Source organism: Cicer arietinum, chromosome 3 (genome assembly GCF_000331145.2).
Source record: "Cicer arietinum cultivar CDC Frontier isolate Library 1 chromosome 3, Cicar.CDCFrontier_v2.0, whole genome shotgun sequence".
Lineage (NCBI taxonomy): Eukaryota > Viridiplantae > Streptophyta > Magnoliopsida > Fabales > Fabaceae > Cicer > Cicer arietinum.
The window spans coordinates 71,955,149-71,973,477 of NC_021162.2; the positions used below are offsets into that span (position 1 = coordinate 71,955,149).

Consider the following 18,329-nt stretch of genomic DNA (forward strand, 5'->3'; position numbering starts at 1 on the left):
ATTGTAGGATTATACACTTTATTGTAGTGCTTCCATCAATTATTAACCGAACATTTACACCGTGCATACTCGTTACTATCTCATATTTTTGTTACAAATATGTCATTTGCATTTTTTAAAAGAAATGTTTTTTCAATTTTTAACTTCTACAAACTACTTTTTTTTTCAACTTCTAAAAATTACACTTTTTTTGTTGTAAAAAAATTAATTTTATCTAATGAATAAAATCGTCATTTTTATTCTTTATATTCTTGAAATTAAAATTGAGAAGGATAATATTGATTTGTTGCATTTTTTTACAAATATATCATTTGTAATTTTTTAAAAAGGAAATAAGTGTTTATCAATTCTTAACTTCTACAAACTACTTTATTTTCTCAACTTCTAAAATCTATTTATTTTCCTTAATAAAAAAAAACACTCATTTTTTAATAGAAATACTATTTTTTCTAACAAATAAAATGGTCATTTTTATCTTTCATATTCTTACCATAGTTAAATTAAAAAGAATAGTATTGATTTTTTTTTTTTATAGAATTTTCGTTTCTTAAATGGATAGTTGCTTTTCTCTCTCTACTCGGTTTCCAAACTCCACCAACCAATAAAATAGAAGAAAGTACAAATTTTTTTAAAAGAAGTGTAAATTTTGTAGAAAAGAAAAAAAAGACTAAATTTTTCGTGTAAATATAAAAATGAGGATATCATTCATTAAAGTTACCGATAAAAAAAAATAATAAAAAAGAAAAATTTGCTTACAGATCTGGGAAAGCAAACGTAAGCTTTGTGTGATTCTAAGCTAATCTCTGTTATTTCTCTCACTCACGTCACGAAAAAACCCGAATTAACTATTAATTAATTACCTATTAGCTACTACGACTCACGAGAGTAGCAGTAGTAGTATATGAAAGCTAAGAATGAGAAGTAACAACAATCTATGAACTATGATGAAGGGGATGGAGTCAGAACTGAAAGACCTCAATTCAAAACCACCGAAATCAAACGGAAACATCAACACCGTTCGCGACGATCGTCCTCTTCTCAAATCAGATTCAGTATCTTCCTCCACCACCAACGCCGTCGACCTACAAGACCTCGAGAAGAAATTTGCTCCATATGTTCGTCGCGATGTTTACGGAACCATGGGAAGAGGAGACTTAGCTCCTAAAGAGAAACTCCTCCTCGGTTTCGCCCTCGTTACTCTCCTTCCGATTAGAGTGATTCTCGCTACAACTGTTTTGGTGGTTTATTATTTAATTTGTAGGTTTTGTACTCTGTTTTCGACGCCGAATCGTGAAGATGAACAAGATGATTATTCTCGTTTGAGAGGGTGGAGGAGGAGTGTTATTGTTTGGTGTGGAAAAGTGCTTTCTAGAGCAATGCTTTTCGTTTTTGGATTTTATTGGATTCCGGAGTCTACTACCTCTTTTACTCAGGTTTCATTTCCACTTTCAGTTTTTATTCATTCGATTTTGATTCATCAGGAGTATCGTAGTTAAAATTAGTTTATCGTTTTTGTTTGGACTTGTTGATAGGTTTTTATAAGCATCTTTATTAGAATAAGGTTAGTGTTTTTTACTAGTAAAAAACTCCAAGTATTTTATAGATGTTTAGTTGTTTGCTATTATGATGAAGTAAAATTGGAGAGCAAAATTGTTTGAAATTGCATTTGAAGTCACCGTTAAGCCGCAAATTTCAATGTTACGGCAAATTACGGTTGCAGAGACCTCTAATACCTTATATTGCTGTTGCAGACCACAATTTGGGCTGTTTGGATAAACAACTTAATGAATCCCTTGGATAAACAACTTAATGAAGCACTTGTAACATAAGTGATTATCATATAAGTGCTTATGTATAAACAATTTTTGTAACAAAAAATAAACTCATTTTTTTTATATAAGCTGCTATAAGTTGTTTTCATAAGTTATCATGGAAAACTTATGGAAATAAGCTGAAAAGAGGTTAAAAACATGTCCTAAGTTGTTTCCATAAGCTCTCCCAAACTGTCTTACAAGTGTTTATGTTAGCAGATAAATTTCAATAATTCAATTCAAATAGGCCCTTAGAACTAAGGGCAGAAGTTAATTTTAGCATACACTACACATGATTATTATAAGACTTTCTCTAAAAATGTTTGTAGTTAAGTTTATCAAAACTGACTCTTACTAATATTATAATATATTTATTTACTCAATAGTGCCTCTATCTACCTTGTCATTGCTCGAAGGACTATTGGGTGTATCTTAATGGTTATTGCCGGCCAGCTTGTTTCATTATATTTTACAGTGGAAATGTTCTCTCTTTACATTTCTTTAATTTGTTCTGTCTGCTTCATTTTTTTAACTAGGAAAACAAACCTCAGTCTGAAGAGATGGAAAGACCTGGTGTAATAATATCTAATCACGTGTCATACTTGGATATTTTGTATCACATGTCTTCCTCGTTCCCAAGTTTTGTTGCCAAGGTTTGTCATATGATATTTTTTCTTCTCTTTCTAGAATGTATGTATATATTTGTATATATGTATGTTGCTGACATTTTTTGTTCCAAATGTTCTGTTAAAATCTTGGATTTCATCGATGAAGAGATCAGTGGCCAAACTTCCTCTCGTTGGTCTTATCAGGTTTGTTTTCTTTTTTTAGTTCCTTCTGGTTTAATTTCTATGGAGTTTGTGGATCATTGCAAACTTAAATCTTATTTCTTCTTCTTCTTCTTCTTCATTCTTGAGGCATTCTGCTCTTTATTCTTTTCTCAAATCTCATTTGAAAAGTGAACCTTCACAGAGAGTCTTATAATATTGATCGATCGACGTATAATTGATGAAATGATATGCTGCATTTTGCATGATTCAATGTGCACTATCTTTTCATTGGAAGGTATTTTTGTGAACCTAGCGCTTATGTATTGTGACATTTTTTGTGACAGCAAGTGCCTTGGTTGCATCTATGTTCAGCGGGAATCAAAGTCATCAGACTTCAAGGGTGTTTCAGGTGCTTACTTCATAGAGATTTGTATATGTGCACTTTGTAATAATGATAAATATGTACCCAATTTAAATGAAGTAAAAACAGTACAACATCCCTTATTTCCATCCTGTTCCTCTTCCTTGTGTTGTTATTTTCATATTTTTAATTGTATACTGATTGGGTGAGGTATTTTGCATCTTTAACTCATAATTTTCTGTGGTACAAGTGTTACCTCCCGTTTGTTATTTTGTGAGGTATACATTGAACCTGCCAATGCAAAATTCTATATACCATTTGTAAAAAGAGAGTGCTCAATCAATTATGGTAATTTAGTTACTTGACTTACCATAAATGTTTCATTGAGCCTGTTTGGTGGCATCATGTGGTTAGTTAAAACCTTATTCTTTGCATTGGAAATCCTAAATAGACCAAAGTAAATAATTTCATTTTTACTTAATTTAATTAATTTCTCTTGGAGGTATTTTAATTTCCTTTTTTGCTTCTAGATATACTTATGTTATTTGTGGCCTTTTTGAGAGGCCCTAGTGGTTTTCCTTTTAGACATATTCCTGTTTTTCAGTCAGTCAAACTAGGGTCTTACTACCTGTAGAATATATACTATTTGTTTAGTTGCAACTGGTAGCTAACCTGTGAACTTTCTTCCTGCAGCTGTGGCCACTGAAAGAATTCAAGAAGCACATCAGAACAAATATGCTCCATTAATGATGTTATTTCCAGGTTATAACCCTTCCTTTTTGGGGGGTGGAGGGATGTGGATTGAATTTATTCTTTTGAGCTTTAACAAAATTGGGCTTGAGTTCTCACACTGGAGCAGATTATCTTACACTCAGTAATTACATACATTATATTATATAGGGGTTTGGTACCTTGATGTCTCGAATATATAAACCTAAACTTACCTAAAGAATAGCAATATATTGTTTGTTCATACTTGGTAGATATGGGAGTCTCTATAAAATGAGTGATGCAAATTTTTATCCTATTTATGAAATGAATACTGCATCCTTGTTCTCTTCCGCAGGCCAAAATTTATGTTTTTGACTCAATGTGTTTTGTTTTTAAAATCTTATTTAAACATAAAGATTCATTTGTTAAGTCCATTTCCTTTTGACTTCATTTCTCATTTATTTATCTTCAAATATAACTCTATGCCTTAAGGTTCTTCACATTTATTTACTTATTGGTTTGCTTGTATGTTAATTATTATTTGTCGTCATGTATGGTAGCACTAGCATTGGTCATATATTGTAGACATTAGTCAATGTTTGTGTATTTGTTCATTGCAAATCATGTTTCTCAAATCAATGTTCTTAATATAATTTATGTTTCTCAAATCAATGTTCTAAAAATAACTTGATTTCATGCTATTCGGTATTCTACAGAAGGTACAACCACAAATGGAGATTTCCTCCTCCCATTCAAGACCGGTGGCTTTTTGGCAAAGGCACCAGTACTTCCTGTAATTTTAAAATACAATTACCAGAGATTTAGCCCCGCCTGGGATTCCATATCTGGGGTAAGTACTTCTATAATAATATAGTTTCAGGGTTTTTGACGAATTCTGATTATAAAACCTAATCCTGTAACTTCTAAGCTACTCTGTAAATGTTATATTTTTGTCTTACATGTTAACGATTATTTTTTGTAAATATGTCAACATCCTGTACTTTTATCAGTGTGTTTATATGAAGGTTGGTGTGAACAAATTCATATTTTTGGTCTTACGTGTTGACGATATTCTACTTGCTGCAACGCTGATCTTTTGTTGAATAATGTAAAGAAGATTTTCTCTAGTAGTTTTGAAATATAAGATATGGGTGACGTATCATGTGTGATACGAAAAGAAATATTCTATAGTAGAGCACAAGGATTTTTGGGTTTTTCTCATAAAAGACTTACTGAATTATCAACCCATAGCTCAAAACAGTTGAGCTGCCCAAACATGTACGCGGCCATATATGGTTTTTTCCGTTGGAATGTTGAGTCGATGTCAAAGTAGTCCTATCATATATCACCACAAATCAATTGGAAAGAAGGTTCTTAGATACTTATAAGGCACCAAAGATTACACACTCACGCATAAATTGATATATAGACTCAAGAATTCCACATTTGGTATATGTTTCTTCTCGATGGACGATCAATGTCATGATCAGTGGAAGACAATCTGCGTTTACTACTTAAATGGAGGCAAAATCTGTGGTGTGTTTTGAGGCCACAAATTTAAAACCTGGTATTGTCGACAAAATATCTATGCCATTTAGGATTTATTGTGAGAATTTGGCAATTATCTTTTTCTCTAAGAATATCAACTATTAAAAGTATGCAAAATACATGGATTTGAAGTACTTGTCAGTTAAAGATGTGTAGAAACAAAAAGAAGTGTACTCGTCAATTGAGCATATTGATACAAATATAATGGTAGTAGATTTTTTAACCTAAGTGTTGTCATGCCATCCAAAACGTTCATTGGCCATGTTGAAAGGATGAGCATTATGGATAAATCCTTGTTAACATTACTATGTGTTGTAGGGGTGTGAGTGTATCGATTAAAGTTGTGTTTTTTCTTCTTCTTGTTACCCGCGTTATATAGTGTACCATATTGTTTTGGTGGGATGACATGCTGTGTCTTTGATTAATTGATTAACCCTAGAAAAACTACAACTTAAGGTTTTATGCTTACATCTTTCTGCTAATTTAATTGGATAAATTATCATCTTAACTATGTTAATTTAGTCTGAAGTTGACATTAATTTTGGCAGGTGCGCCATGTGATATTTCTCCTCTGTCAGTTTGTAAATTATATAGAGGTGATAAAGTTACCTGTTTACTATCCCTCGCAGCAGGAAATGGACGATCCCAAATTGTATGCCAGTAATGTTAGAAGGTTAATGGCTAGTGAGGTATTTATTTTTATTATTACTATGTAAATAGATCCAATATTTCTTTACACTAGAGGTAAATAAATAGTTTGAAAGGATATGGGGTAGCTTATTCTATTGTTGGAGTTGATCGTTGCCCATGTGTATAAATTGGAAATTTATAAGACGTCACACAGATACACCACTCAATAGTTTTTCATATAGAATTGTTTTGAATCTTTGAATCTGACCATTGAAATATTTTGCCGAATCTTTCTGCATTCAAAAGTTTGAGGAAAAACCAAGTACATAATAAAATAGTTGGCATTTTATTTGGTTTGAAAAGTATATTGTAAATTAATTTTGTGATGTTTGTTGTGAGTAGAAAATATATTGGATCTTATTTAAGATTTTCTGAGCGTGATATATGCTTGGCATAAATTAAAAATTCAAATGTTGATTTTTTCGTTGACTTTTTTAGTTTTTCAAGAAAATGATAGGATATTAGGATTTAGGACTTGTTTTAGGAGTCTTATGATGTTAACTTAGTAGTATTGCTTGTCAGTGGGGCTTGTACCACATTTGTACTAGACTTGGATTGCCAGAATAGGTGTTAATGGTTTTCCCCTAATGCACAATTTTCTCTCAACATTTTGTTTCAGTGGAAAGTTATTGTAGACAAGACAGTAGACACAAGTGTGAAATTAAAATCAATCTTACACTACTGTAAATGTGGATTACATTCTCATAAAGACAGTCATTAGATTGAAAGTTCTTTTCATGTTGTATGAAGTTTATATTCATTTGGAACTGTTCTTTTGCACTCGTTTAATAAATCTTATACCATTTTTCTTTTGTAAAAAACCTTAAAATTTTTTTGCACACACGCACTGCTGTTTTGCTCGACAAAATTGTACAAATACTGAATGGTTATTTAGTATAGTACTAATTTTATTCCTTTTATTTTTATTTTCATTGCATAGTACCGTTTGGCGAATTTCAAATTCTTCGGGCTTTGCCTTGCACTCTTTATTCCAGTGTTATATCTGTATCTATAGCCTAATAGCCTAAGGTAGTTATGTATTAACTGTTTTGTGGAGGCAGTGTTTCCTTGTAACGAAGGGAAGTAACATTTATCTTATTGATTGAAAGTTATAGTGTGACTGCTGATGATATCTTCTTATGTCTATTGTATGTTCTGCTTGCAGGGTAATTTGACACTTTCCGATATTGGGCTAGCTGAAAAACGAATATATCACGCTGCTCTCAATGGTAATAATTGCCTGCCTAGTGTTTTGCATCAGAAAGACGATTGATAATTTCATGACCCCCGGCCTCAATTGATATGTAGTCACACTCGAGTTTTGGTTTCAAACTTAGAATTTGCTTTATATATGAATGGACAGCTAGCGTGAGGGGTGTAGCTAATAAATACATACACATAAACTTCTGAAAGGAACTTGTGTAATTTTCTTGTAAAAAATGTGACAAATAATGTGTTTTAATTGCTGGTGAATAAGACACAATTCAAGAGTGAAAAGTTTTGCTGTTCACGTTTTGATTGTGATAAATGACCTAACTCATTTGAGAAAAGCTATGTAACTTTAGATCTGAATCTTCTGTTTCGTGTTCCTGCAGGTTTGTTTTCCCAATGCTAGTTCTTCGGATTCGTGGCTTGTATATTCATTGTATGGTTCTATTATTTATCGGGAAAAGAAAAGAAATTAACATAGAAAATTCTGTGCAGAACAAATCTGTATCCAATAACTGCCTCGGGAGTATGAATGCGATTCATGAGCAGAGGCTCGATGTATCTACAGTTATAGGATTCTCTCCAATATAAATATAGGGTTCTAACTTCGTCAATAACTTGTCGATTCTTGTTATTTAATATTTTAATGTTTAGCATCAGGTAGAACAAGCTTAGGGCTGCATTTATCTTTCTGGTACCTTGGTTTGCAAAGCCCCTAACGAATAGCAACACTTCTTTTATGATTAACCTTCAATCTAATCCTTCAAGTATCATTTTTTATTAATTAACCCTTAAAGTATATAAAATAAAGTAGTTTTTGAATTACATAAAAAATTCGTCACATTAGTTCTTGTTATATTATTATTGGCACGATGTTAGTGTGACCACTGAACAACAAACCGAACATTTGAAACCCAAGCTCAGCCAACGTTGACCAAGGATCGAAGATCTGTTGAATGAAAACAAAAATAAAGAAGGAAATAGGATTCAATATTGTAACCAATAACTCAAGAAAAATTGAAAATGGTTGTCTTTCTTCAAGACGTAAAACCATCAGATCATTGTTACAAATGTTAGAGTAAACTGATTAACTTTGTACTGTACTCTCTTTAGAATAAAACCATCACCCATGCTACTACTATATAAATTCTCATATTGCGTTAAAATTATTCTTGTGACGGAGTTTTTCGGATGGGAAATATATTTTTGGATAGGGTGTCAAAATTGGAACGTGTTTTGTGCTTGATGCGGAGTTTCAGAGAATTTTACATGGCTTTCGCGTTGCTTAGAGTATAGGTTCAAGAAATATTACTGTTTATTTATTTTGATTCTAAAGTTGCTTGTTCGTTGTTATCTGATGGCTGTTATTCTTTTAATGCTTTTTATGTTCTGATTTTTCGATATTCATCGCATTCATGGTGGAGAAGGAAATATTCGGTGGATTCATGTTCTAAGGGAAGCAAATCAAGTGGTTGATGCAATGTCTAAGCATGATTTATCTTTAGGTTGTGATTTTTGCTTTTTTTGTCATTCCTTGACTTTAATGCCATAGTGGAAAATGCTCCTTCTATATGACATTGATTTTTGAGTTTGGAAACATTGTTTCAAAATAAATTTTAAGCAACCGAATATATTATTGGATTGAATCGTAGATTAAATATATATTTTTAAAACGTTTTATGACACTCGTTTAAATTATGCATGACATGAAGTTTTTAAGATAAAACAACCTAGATTTATCTAAGCATGATTTATCTTTAGGTTGTGATTTTTGCTTTTTTGTCATTCCTTGACTTTAATGCCATAGTGGAAAATGCTCCTTCTATATGATATTGATTTTTGAATTTGGAAATATTGTTTCAAAATAAATTTTAAGCAACCGAATATATTATTGGATTGAATTGCAGACTAAATATCTATTTTTAAAACGTTTTATGATACTCGCCTAAATTCTGCACGACACGAAGTTCCTAAGATAAAACAACATAGACAAAAGAAACTCTCAATATGGTGGTTAAAACACTCGTAATATGATACTATGACCATTCATAAATTGAAATAATTGCGACATAAAAATCGCTCTAAAAAGACAGTGGTATTAGAACAACTCAAAAATCGAAAGAAGTACAACACAAAAATCGCTCAATAAATCAAGGATTACGACACAAAACTGATCTAAAAGAACAATGATATTAGAACCAGTTAAAAATTGAAGGACAAGATGAAAGGGGAAAAATGGTTAAGAAGTGTATCGAGTAGAAAAATGAGAAAAGAGAAAGTTCAGAATAACATCCAACTTTGGTGTATTTTCCATAAGAATTTAACATTTTTTATATAGTGATGGAAGCAAACCCATATATGTTAAATATCTAATGTGAAAATTTAATATTTATAGAGTTAAAAACTACTCAATATATGAGAGCTTTTCAGCGTGGAGTTTCAACAGATCTTAAATTCACACACTAACATACTCTATGTTCCAACATATGTTTTTTCAGTTGTTTATTTTTTGGGGCTTAGCCCCTTTTATTCACAATTGTTTTTTCTAGGCTTGTAGTTTTTATAAAAAGTGAAAGATATAAAGGAGTTAAATAAATGGTTGCTAGAAGACCTAAACATCTCACATCTAGATCTAGATTATATGCCGTTAGTCGTGAAAGTTTCTTTTTCCACCCCCAAATTTTCTAAAAAACTTTCAAATGTTATCCAGATAGACTAATTCGGAGGTGTATTTTATACCTCCGAATTGATCGATCTAAACACGTATTTTTATGTATTTGAGTACATTGAAATAGGAGAAAAAACACCCGTTAGTTCATATCTAACAACAATTGTTTTTGGACAAATCTACCCAAGGGTTAAGACTTAGGAGTGAGCGTGAAACAAAAAAAATGTTGTGTTCCTTTGGTTGCAGTTATTGCACCAAATCTTGACTGCACTCAACCCTAGTTGCTAGCCCCATCTTCTCTATGAAATTAGGAATCAAACTCAAAAAATCATGTGATTTTGAACATAAAAAAGAATCATGTGATTGTTAATAGTTCAAGAAATGTTAACGGAAGAGTTCGCACTGTTATCACATAAGATCAAATTGTTTGCCATTTCATAAATGCTATGTACTAGCAGCAAAGACAATGGTCTAAGGAAGCTCCAAAACAGAAATCGGTCGTGATGATAGATTATAATAATCGCTATAAACCTCCACGTTTAATGAGTTATGTACGATTAAATATCATTTGCAAGCCTCATTTGATATTCAAACGATTGGTAAAAAGCACCAAAAGAAATTATAACAGGCTAGAGTATAAAATGCCTGATAATTTATTACCAGTACAAACAACTGCATGTTACATTGATATCAGTATACAAGCAATAATTTAATCTTCAATTCAATCAATTGTTTTTTTAGGTACAAAAATCATGTTTCATAATGTAATCTAGTTGGACTGAATAAGTATATCTGATCAGTGAAGGAAAATGAGGCGGGGTGTACCAAGACAGCTAACTACTGTTTCACCATGAAGGAACTTTTACAACTGCAACCACCAACTGCACTAGGGTTCTCAGTTACCTGAAAATGAAACCAGAAAATAAATGTAAATTTGTCTTTGGTTAAATGTCTTAAGAATGACATTCTTCGCTATAAACGGCACACCCACCATTTATAACACACCATTAGATGTGTGAGCAGTTACATCAACTTTTTTCTGTTCACATTCACATACAATTTAGGGACTTTAAACTTAGTTTGAAACACACACACCGCTTTTAAGGGTGTGTAAATGTGCCTTCTATTACGAAGATGATGCCATCTAACATAAAAGACAAAACATCATTGTGAAATTATGTAAAAGTACTTTGTTTTCTTTTGCTAAATAATCACCCAAATAACTGGATTACAGCAGCTTATGGCTAGCTTTGATTACAAATGATACTTAATAACAAAATCAAAGGTAGAAACACTAATTACTCACTCTTTTAACTACTCACTCTTTGACACTCTTTTCAACACTCCTAGTATTGGGTGAAATGTTGCATCAATCTCACATATAGAGCGGGCTTACTTAGTTAAGAGTAAATGGGAAATCACCCAATAATGGAGAAAGTATGAACAAAAATGTCAAATAGTACATTACTAGCATTCTTTAATCCAAATTCATGGAATGACGCACCTTAAGATTGGAAGTATCTACGGGGCTCTACATATTTTAGGAGCACACCATGCTTTTAAGTTGTTTTAACATAACAAAACTGATATGTGGGCTTGGTTTGCGTTGCAGCTCTACAGTTGCTTCTCCTGACCAGCGACCACTATTTTGCATGAACAACTTTATTCAAATGTTAGTCACATTTTCCAGGCATATCTCTAGTGGTAGCTTTACTTTTGTTTGAATTGATGGAGGTTTGCCTGAAAAACATGAGTGGTGTTGGGAGAGAGCGGTCCAAAGCAAACGCTCAGTCAGGAGAGCAACTGCATCATCCACATAACAAGAAATGAAACATGCTGGTCTGTAATTCACAAAAAATTTCACAGCAAAATAAGCCACCAAAATGTATTAAGGCACAGTAAAAGTTTTCTAGAAAGGCACTGCTTGCATGATCACAAAAGAATCACCTCTATATAGAACAGGTTCATCCTTGAATTATATGGAAAACTCAAGATATATTTCTTTTTCTAGAATTTCCAAAGATTGAACTGGGCCTTATTGACTTTGGATTCCAATCTGAACCTGAATATGGTTGCGATGTTTTTATCTAACTCAACTCTCATAAAAGATCAAATTGTTAAATGTATGCTCATGGCGGTTTTGTATCCTAATATACACATTCTTAGAAGAGCTCTTTTGGATTTAAGCATGTTCAATTTGCACATACCTACTCTACCTAGTGCTACATTCAACTTTCTATTATAAGAACGAGGCTCTGATACCACGTCAACTCGTCAACAACCAACTCTTCTAAAATCTTAAGCTGATAGCAAAGGTTGATGAATGGTTTATATCAAACAGAAATTCTCAAAGATTGCAGGATGTAAATTGCTACTATAGTTTATAGAATATTTTCCCGGGAGAACACATCCTAAGAAACTCTGTTCCTCATAATTACTATACTAAAATCACGATAAAGTTCCATGTTGTAGTAAATATGAATTGCAAAGAATAGAATATGAAGATTATTATAATTTTCAATAAACACCAGTATATACATACTTCACAAGTGCATTTGACTTACTATGAAAGCTGAACGAATTAACTCCTCAACATAATCAACAGTTGCACCTTTCACGAAGTCATATGAAATATTATCAACAACCAGTTTAATTCCTTCCTTCTCGAAAACTCTGCCAATACATACATCAAGTAAAGTAAGTAGTATAATTTGTAAAAGACAAGGGTTTAGTTTAACATGTTCTATCATTGGAATATCATCATTGAAATTCGACTACGCAAGAGTTAATTAATTTATACCTATCATCTGAGTTAACTTTATTGTCCAAATTAAAAGCATACTGAAATCCTGAACATCCACCAGTTTCTACACTCAAACGAAGCATTTTTCCACCTGCTGGCGATTCATTGGAATCCAGTTCCTTCATTCTCTGTTCCACATAATCAATTACATGTAATGATACACATAGTTCCTATGTTATAAATAGCATAATCACAAGCATAAGGTCCATCAATCAAAACCTAATTTGAATTTCATGAACTTTTTGAAATGTATTTGAACTATAATTGAATCAAAGAACCTACAAGTAAGGAATTGAGAGAACAAGGAGCGTACTCGAACGCAGTTTTCGGTTATGTGAACGGGTTCCACGTCAGCAGAAGAAGACGACGAAGACGTGGCATGGTGAACAACGGAAGAAGAAGATAAAGAAGAAAAGGAGCTTATAAGATTCTCGTTTCGTCGAAATCGTGCTGCCAACGATGGCGCCAATCGTCGAATCAGCGACGTTTGCATTTGCATCTCTCTCTAAATTACCATTGATTTTTTGCTATGATCTTCTTTTCAATTGCGTTTTTTTTTCTTTTTCTCTTTCTTACAGAGACCTCAAAAATATCGAGTTTCAACCAAACAAACAGTTCAGATTTCACCACACTATCAAAATAAACATTAACGGTTCAGATTTCACCACACTATCAAAATAAACATTAACGGTTCAGATTTCACCACACTATCAAAATAAATATTAACGGCTCTGATTTTCACAAATTTCTGAATAGAAAAAAACAGGGAGTAGCAAAATTATCTTCCCTTGAACGTCGTCGTTATCAAACCGTTCCATCAGAAAACTCCTCCATCTTGAAGCCGCAAGTACGTGAAAAAATTCTGAATCTCTCTCTGTTTGATTTCAAATTGTTTCGATTTATATTTTCTGTTTCAGTTTCTGATCTGATTTTCATATTTTGTGTAAAACGCTACACATTGCTTGCGATTTTCAATATTTTTTTATTTCAATATTATCAGATTTTTTAGTTATATTATTATTTTGTTTTCAATGATGTGACAGTTATTATTCACTTGGAGAAGAAGATGCAAAACAGTGAAGAAGAAAAGTTTAGAGCACGGAGATTAGAGATAACTGATAAGGGAAAGGGGTTCATAGAGTTACTACAACAGCTAAGCGTTTGTGATTCAGTCTCTGACAAGGAATTTGAGGATCGATTTGGAGAGATTGAATCACTCGGTGATGATCATGTGATCTGTGTTATTGAGGATGAGATTTCTGGAAAGATAATTGCAACGGGGAGTGTTTTTATTGAGAAGAAATTTTTGAGAAATTGTGGTAAAGTTGGGCATGTTGAGGATGTTGTTGTTGATTCAAGTGCTCGTGGGAAACAGCTGGGAAAGAAGGTAATTAACTTCCTTACGGATCATGCTCGTTGTGTGGGGTGTTATAAGGTTATTCTTGATTGCAGCGTTGAGAATAAGGTGTTCTATGAGAAATGTGGGTTTAAGCAGAAGGAAGTTCAGATGGCTATGTATTTTGTTTGATTAGTGTTTTTCTTTTCTTTTCTGGATTTCCAAATTCTTGTATTTCTCATGTAATGGTTTTTGGTTTATGCATAGCAGTTCATATTGAAGTCAAAAACCTTATTATTTTAACCACTTTCATTTCATATTTTAATATAAACTATTTAAATTAATTTTAAAGCTTTATTTTAAAAATTATTTTTTAAAATTATTATTACAAAAAAATAAAATACTATAAAAAAATTATTTTTAAAAAATCTTTTAAAATTCTTTTTTAAAATTATTATAACAAAAAAATAAAATATTATAAAAAAAGTTATTCTTAAAAAATCTTAAACAAACTGATCCACACGCCAAAGTTGTTTGAGCATTCAAATATTTACTACTAACTTTAACATATTAACAAATTAATATTTGTCTAAAAATAAATATTCATACGTTAAATATTAATGTTTTGTTCTTTTGATTGCTTCATTGATTCTAGTAAAAATATTCTAGATAGAAGACAAAAACAAATATGAGAAGTTGCACTCCATCCAAAACATATCAACAAAAAACGTATGAATCAAATAATGTAATTAAACTCGAGTGGTTAATTACTTAAAATTAAAGATGAATTGTTCAACCTCAATTATAACATTCTTTGACCAACTTTTACCAAACAATTTCCTCCAAATACCGAATGATTAAGACAAAAAATAACAACCTATTCTAATATATGTGTTGTTCAACCCGTGGAAATTTTTTTCCCAATGATTAGCTAGATTTTACTAGATAAATCAATATGACTGTTTATTAACATTCTCAATCAACTAGCATTTTCCCTTCTCGTTCCTTGAATCACAAGCATATTAGTGTTTGAAACACAACTTCAAACTGTAAACAAAATTATACCTATCAAGAAGCCTACTACAATGGATACTTTTTACTTATCCATTTGTAAATCCCCCATAACAGTATTGATTACAGACTGAAGCAGCTGCATCTTAACCGATGAACTTGTAGTAGCATACATATTAAGATTAATGGAGCCTAACTTTTCGATGAGCATCTTTGCTATACTTGCGCTTGTGGGAACACAATTGAGGAGATTACAGCATTCACTCAGCTCCATTTCACCATGGACACATCTAGTACATTCAAAGAAAGGCAATAAGAAATGAGATTATAAGGCCCTGAAATGCCAATGACAAATCAAAAGTAAAGCAACACAACACAATCAAACCAAAACCAAAACAATTGTATTGTACATAAACATAGTTAAAAATATGAACCTAAGAAAGTAATTGTATTGTACATAAACATAGTCAAATATGAACCTAAGAAAGTAATCATATTGTACATAAACATAGTTAAAAATGTCAATCAAACCAAGTCAGCAATACAAGGTAAGATGATAGCTAATTCTTTTTAAAAAATAACAAATAATCTAGATTGCATCAACAGGTTTGTTTCCTGAAACCTACTCTCATAAAAACTATGCAACTAGATAAGTAGATGTCCTAACTACTGTAGACTATAAAATTATTTCATGTTCCTGAAACTTACTGAAATGCTTATGACCCTCTGAAACAATGATTAAACCATTAAAGCAAACAGCCGTGACGCCTAGTCACACTGTGTAATTTTTGGGACGCCATGTTCCTAGAAATAAAGATAGAACAATTAAGACAAGTTGTGGTTCAAAATGGGGGAAAACATTGGCTAATGGCCTATTGCCTTTTATGTACCTATAATACATCTTATCATTATTGGCAAAGAAATATCACATAATACTTTGTTTTATGATATTAAAACATGTAAAAAAGTGTCAAGGAAATATATAAACAAGCAGATGAAAATTGAGTAGTTTCGTTAGTAAAGCCCGTTAGCCCATAACATAAACGGCTTATGTGATGAGGACCAAAGTCCAAAAACAAATAATAATAACATATTATGGGGGTTTGAGGACCAATGTCCAGAAACAAATAATAATAACATATTAAGGGGGAAAAACAACCGAGAACTCACATCACAAAAACATGCCTTAAAATTGACATTGTAGTGTCCCATAAGTGCAACTCATACGGGAAAAGGCCGCAGAAACATTTGATTTTTAGGGGCGCAGGTTTGAACTTGAACTATCACACATCTCTACAATTAATGTAAGTTTCGTCACTAGACTCTTTGAATAAAAATTGACACTGTGGTCATTAATTTGACCACGCGGAAGAATAAATATGAACATAAAGCACAAATATGATACCTTCAGCCTCGGTAGAGTACTTCAATATCCATATGGTTATCAAATACTTCAACTTCAGCATTCCTTTGATTTTGTAAATAAAGGTCACAGAGGCTCACTAGTGGTTTATGTACCTTCTTCGTTGCACAATAGACCATTAGTGGTTTATGTAACTTGTATTAATCATCTGACTCTTTTACAGGCTCACTTCTCAATCATTCCAATACCATCTTATCCCAAGCAAGAATCATATTTGACAACCAAGTTAACTCTTAAATGTTTGCATTTTCAGCTGCCAATTTTGTTCACACGATAACGCCTGCCGTGTTGACAATTAGATAGTCCATCCATCAGTCTATTATATGAAGCAAGATCAGGTATGAACCCCCTATCCAACATTTCATTTACCACCAACTCTCCTTCTGTTCGATTTCGCTCTCCTGCATACCCAGTAACCAGAATTTTATAAGTCATGCCGTCGGGTTCCAAACCCTTGCTCAAAGCAAGTAATCTTAATCTATTTGCTTCTTCTGTCCTTCCCGCATTGCAAACATCTTGAAGAACAGAATTGAAAGTCACAACATCAAGTACCATACCCTCATCTTTAAGCATTTTTTCCACCAATCTCATTGCCTCTTCAATCTTCCCCAATCCTCTCAAACCATCAATCATCACAATACAAGCAATCAAGCTAGGAACACACCCTTTGCTCCATAGCTCATAAATAATCTCCAAAGCTTTCAAAACATCTTCTTTCCCACACAAAACTTGCACCAAAACAAAATAATCATACCCTTTAGGCAAAACCTCTCTCTTAGAAAACTCCATTAACAACTCACACGCCTGCGAAACCCTACCTTCCTTGCAAAGCCCCTCAACCAAAATCTCACAAGTGACATCGGAAAGTTGGCACCCCAATTCAATCATCTCATAAACCATCCCAATCCCTTCATCAACCCGACGTTCCCTAAACAACCCCTTAATCAAAGTATTAAAAGTAACAACATTTGGATGACACCCCATTTTCCTCATTTCATCAAACAACTCCAATGCAAGACCAAATTTCAAATTCCTACAATACCCACTAATCAAAATATTAAAAGTAAAAACATCAGGCTTAACCCTATCTCTAACCATCTCATTATAAAATTCAAAAGCTCTATCAACCCTGCCAGATTTAACAAACCCATGAATCAAAACATTACATACAGAAACATGCGGCTTTCCATCGATTAACCTACGCATACAGTTAAAAGCGAAAAGGGCATCATCAAATTTGGAAGCTTTACAATAAGCCTGAATTGCGAACAAGAAAATGGGTTCGGTTTCAGGGCAAGAGAAAATGGCGTGAGAGCAATTACAAGGGTTGGAGGAAATGAAATGGAGGAGGGTACGGAGGAGAGAGAAACGATGAGAGAGAGCGAGGGTACGTGTCATCCACTGGAAGGAAGTGTGGTTGTGAGAGAAAGTGTCGAGGGTTGATGCCCATGTGAAGAGATGGAAATCGAAGTGGGTGAATGAAGGGTGGTGATGGAGTTTTGATTTGAGGAAGTGAGTGAGGGTTTGTGGGGTGAGGGGATGGGTGAGGTGGGTGTTGAGGAATTGGAGGAAGTGATTGTAGTGTTGGGTGGGAGAGAGTGTGGGAGGGAAAAGGGATGTGTTTGGTTTTGGTGGTGGCGGTGGGTTGAGGATTGGTGGTGGTGGTGATGGTGGTTGTTTTGGTATTGGTTTGAGTAAATGTTTCTTCATCCTATTTTTTCTTTTCTGATTTATGAGGAAATTGGGAATGGATTGATGCAGTGTAATACCAGATGGAAAAAGGGAGAGGTTTCTTCTATTGTTTCTACTTAATCAGAGTGACGCCGTGATTTTATATAATCTAACCGTGATTTTGTAGAACGATAACATGTAGCCATCATCAAAATTGTGGTGTACTTATGTGAGAATTTTTTTCTTAAGTTCAACCCTCAATTTTGGTATAAAATTTCACATATTTTTTTTATATAAAAAAATATAAAGAATTTGTA

General features: G+C 32.9%; 4 protein-coding genes across 11 annotated transcripts; 2 read left to right on the forward strand and 2 right to left on the reverse strand.

The window, feature by feature from the left end:
• Positions 1-799: 799 nt before the first annotated feature.
• Positions 800-7,859, forward strand: LOC101508842 (lysophospholipid acyltransferase LPEAT1). 3 transcript variants are annotated; one of them, XM_027332715.2, is made up of 9 exons: positions 800-1,433; positions 2,348-2,464; positions 2,586-2,623; positions 2,926-2,990; positions 3,636-3,704; positions 4,370-4,503; positions 5,750-5,890; positions 7,057-7,120; positions 7,596-7,859. In XM_027332715.2, the coding sequence occupies exons 1-9, from the start codon at positions 942-944 to the stop codon at positions 7,613-7,615; spliced, it is 1,140 nt and encodes a 379-aa protein (XP_027188516.1). In that variant the 5' UTR covers positions 800-941; the 3' UTR covers positions 7,616-7,859. The 3 variants fall into 3 exon arrangements, with proteins under 3 accessions (XP_027188516.1, XP_004494178.1, XP_004494177.1); XM_004494121.4 differs by having other exon boundaries at positions 7,487-7,790; XM_004494120.4 differs by lacking the exon at positions 7,596-7,859 and having other exon boundaries at positions 7,057-7,463.
• Positions 7,860-10,387: 2,528 nt separating this feature from the next.
• Positions 10,388-13,187, reverse strand: LOC101509385 (iron-sulfur assembly protein IscA-like 2, mitochondrial). Of its 3 annotated transcripts, none has more exons than XR_189598.4 (5): positions 12,885-13,187; positions 12,569-12,699; positions 12,333-12,441; positions 11,273-11,609; positions 10,388-10,671 (listed from the first exon to the last, which is right to left on the reverse strand). XR_189598.4 is itself a non-coding variant. In XM_004494122.4 (4 exons), the coding sequence occupies exons 1-4, from the start codon at positions 13,068-13,070 to the stop codon at positions 10,606-10,608; spliced, it is 492 nt and encodes a 163-aa protein (XP_004494179.1). In that variant the 5' UTR covers positions 13,071-13,180; the 3' UTR covers positions 10,388-10,605. The 3 variants fall into 3 exon arrangements, 1 of the variants encoding a protein (XP_004494179.1); XR_001143571.3 differs by having other exon boundaries at positions 11,273-11,571; positions 12,885-13,186; XM_004494122.4 differs by lacking the exon at positions 11,273-11,609 and having other exon boundaries at positions 12,885-13,180.
• Positions 13,188-13,272: 85 nt separating this feature from the next.
• LOC101510234 (glucosamine 6-phosphate N-acetyltransferase) lies at positions 13,273-14,210 on the forward strand. Its single transcript, XM_004494125.4, has 2 exons — positions 13,273-13,418; positions 13,615-14,210. The coding sequence occupies exon 2, from the start codon at positions 13,638-13,640 to the stop codon at positions 14,097-14,099; it is 462 nt and encodes a 153-aa protein (XP_004494182.1). The 5' UTR covers positions 13,273-13,418; positions 13,615-13,637; the 3' UTR covers positions 14,100-14,210.
• A 429-nt stretch (positions 14,211-14,639) lies between these two features.
• On the reverse strand, positions 14,640-18,273 carry LOC101510568 (uncharacterized). Of its 4 annotated transcripts, XM_012714038.3 has the most exons (4): positions 16,324-18,273; positions 16,089-16,211; positions 15,627-15,722; positions 14,640-15,208 (listed from the first exon to the last, which is right to left on the reverse strand). In XM_012714038.3, exon 1 carries the CDS (start codon positions 18,049-18,051, stop codon positions 16,591-16,593), a length of 1,461 nt encoding a protein of 486 aa, XP_012569492.1. In that variant the 5' UTR covers positions 18,052-18,273; the 3' UTR covers positions 14,640-15,208; positions 15,627-15,722; positions 16,089-16,211; positions 16,324-16,590. The 4 variants fall into 4 exon arrangements, with proteins under 4 accessions (XP_012569492.1, XP_004494184.1, XP_012569493.1 ...); XM_004494127.4 differs by lacking the exon at positions 16,089-16,211; XM_012714039.3 differs by lacking the exon at positions 15,627-15,722.
• Between the last annotated feature and the right edge of the window lie 56 nt (positions 18,274-18,329).

What these genes read in the sequence shown, in the direction of transcription:
- LOC101508842 (XM_004494120.4), top strand. Translation starts at nt 942, where the DNA reads ATGATGAAGGGGATGGAGTCAGAACTGAAAGACCTCAATTCAAAACCA. An exon ending in ATTAATGATGTTATTTCCAG is followed by an intron (nt 3,705 to 4,369) that starts GTTATAACCCTT and finishes GGTATTCTACAG; the next exon opens with AAGGTACAACCACAAATGGA. An exon ending in CCTGGGATTCCATATCTGGG is followed by an intron (nt 4,504 to 5,749) that starts GTAAGTACTTCT and finishes TAATTTTGGCAG; the next exon opens with GTGCGCCATGTGATATTTCT.
- LOC101509385 (XM_004494122.4), bottom strand. Translation starts at nt 13,070, where the DNA reads ATGCAAATGCAAACGTCGCTGATTCGACGATTGGCGCCATCGTTGGCA. An exon ending in TAACCGAAAACTGCGTTCGA is followed by an intron (nt 12,700 to 12,884) that starts GTACGCTCCTTG and finishes TATGTGGAACAG; the next exon opens with AGAATGAAGGAACTGGATTC. An exon ending in AAAGTTAACTCAGATGATAG is followed by an intron (nt 12,442 to 12,568) that starts GTATAAATTAAT and finishes ATGTATTGGCAG; the next exon opens with AGTTTTCGAGAAGGAAGGAA.
- LOC101510234 (XM_004494125.4), top strand. Translation starts at nt 13,638, where the DNA reads ATGCAAAACAGTGAAGAAGAAAAGTTTAGAGCACGGAGATTAGAGATA.
- LOC101510568 (XM_004494126.4), bottom strand. Translation starts at nt 18,051, where the DNA reads ATGAAGAAACATTTACTCAAACCAATACCAAAACAACCACCATCACCA.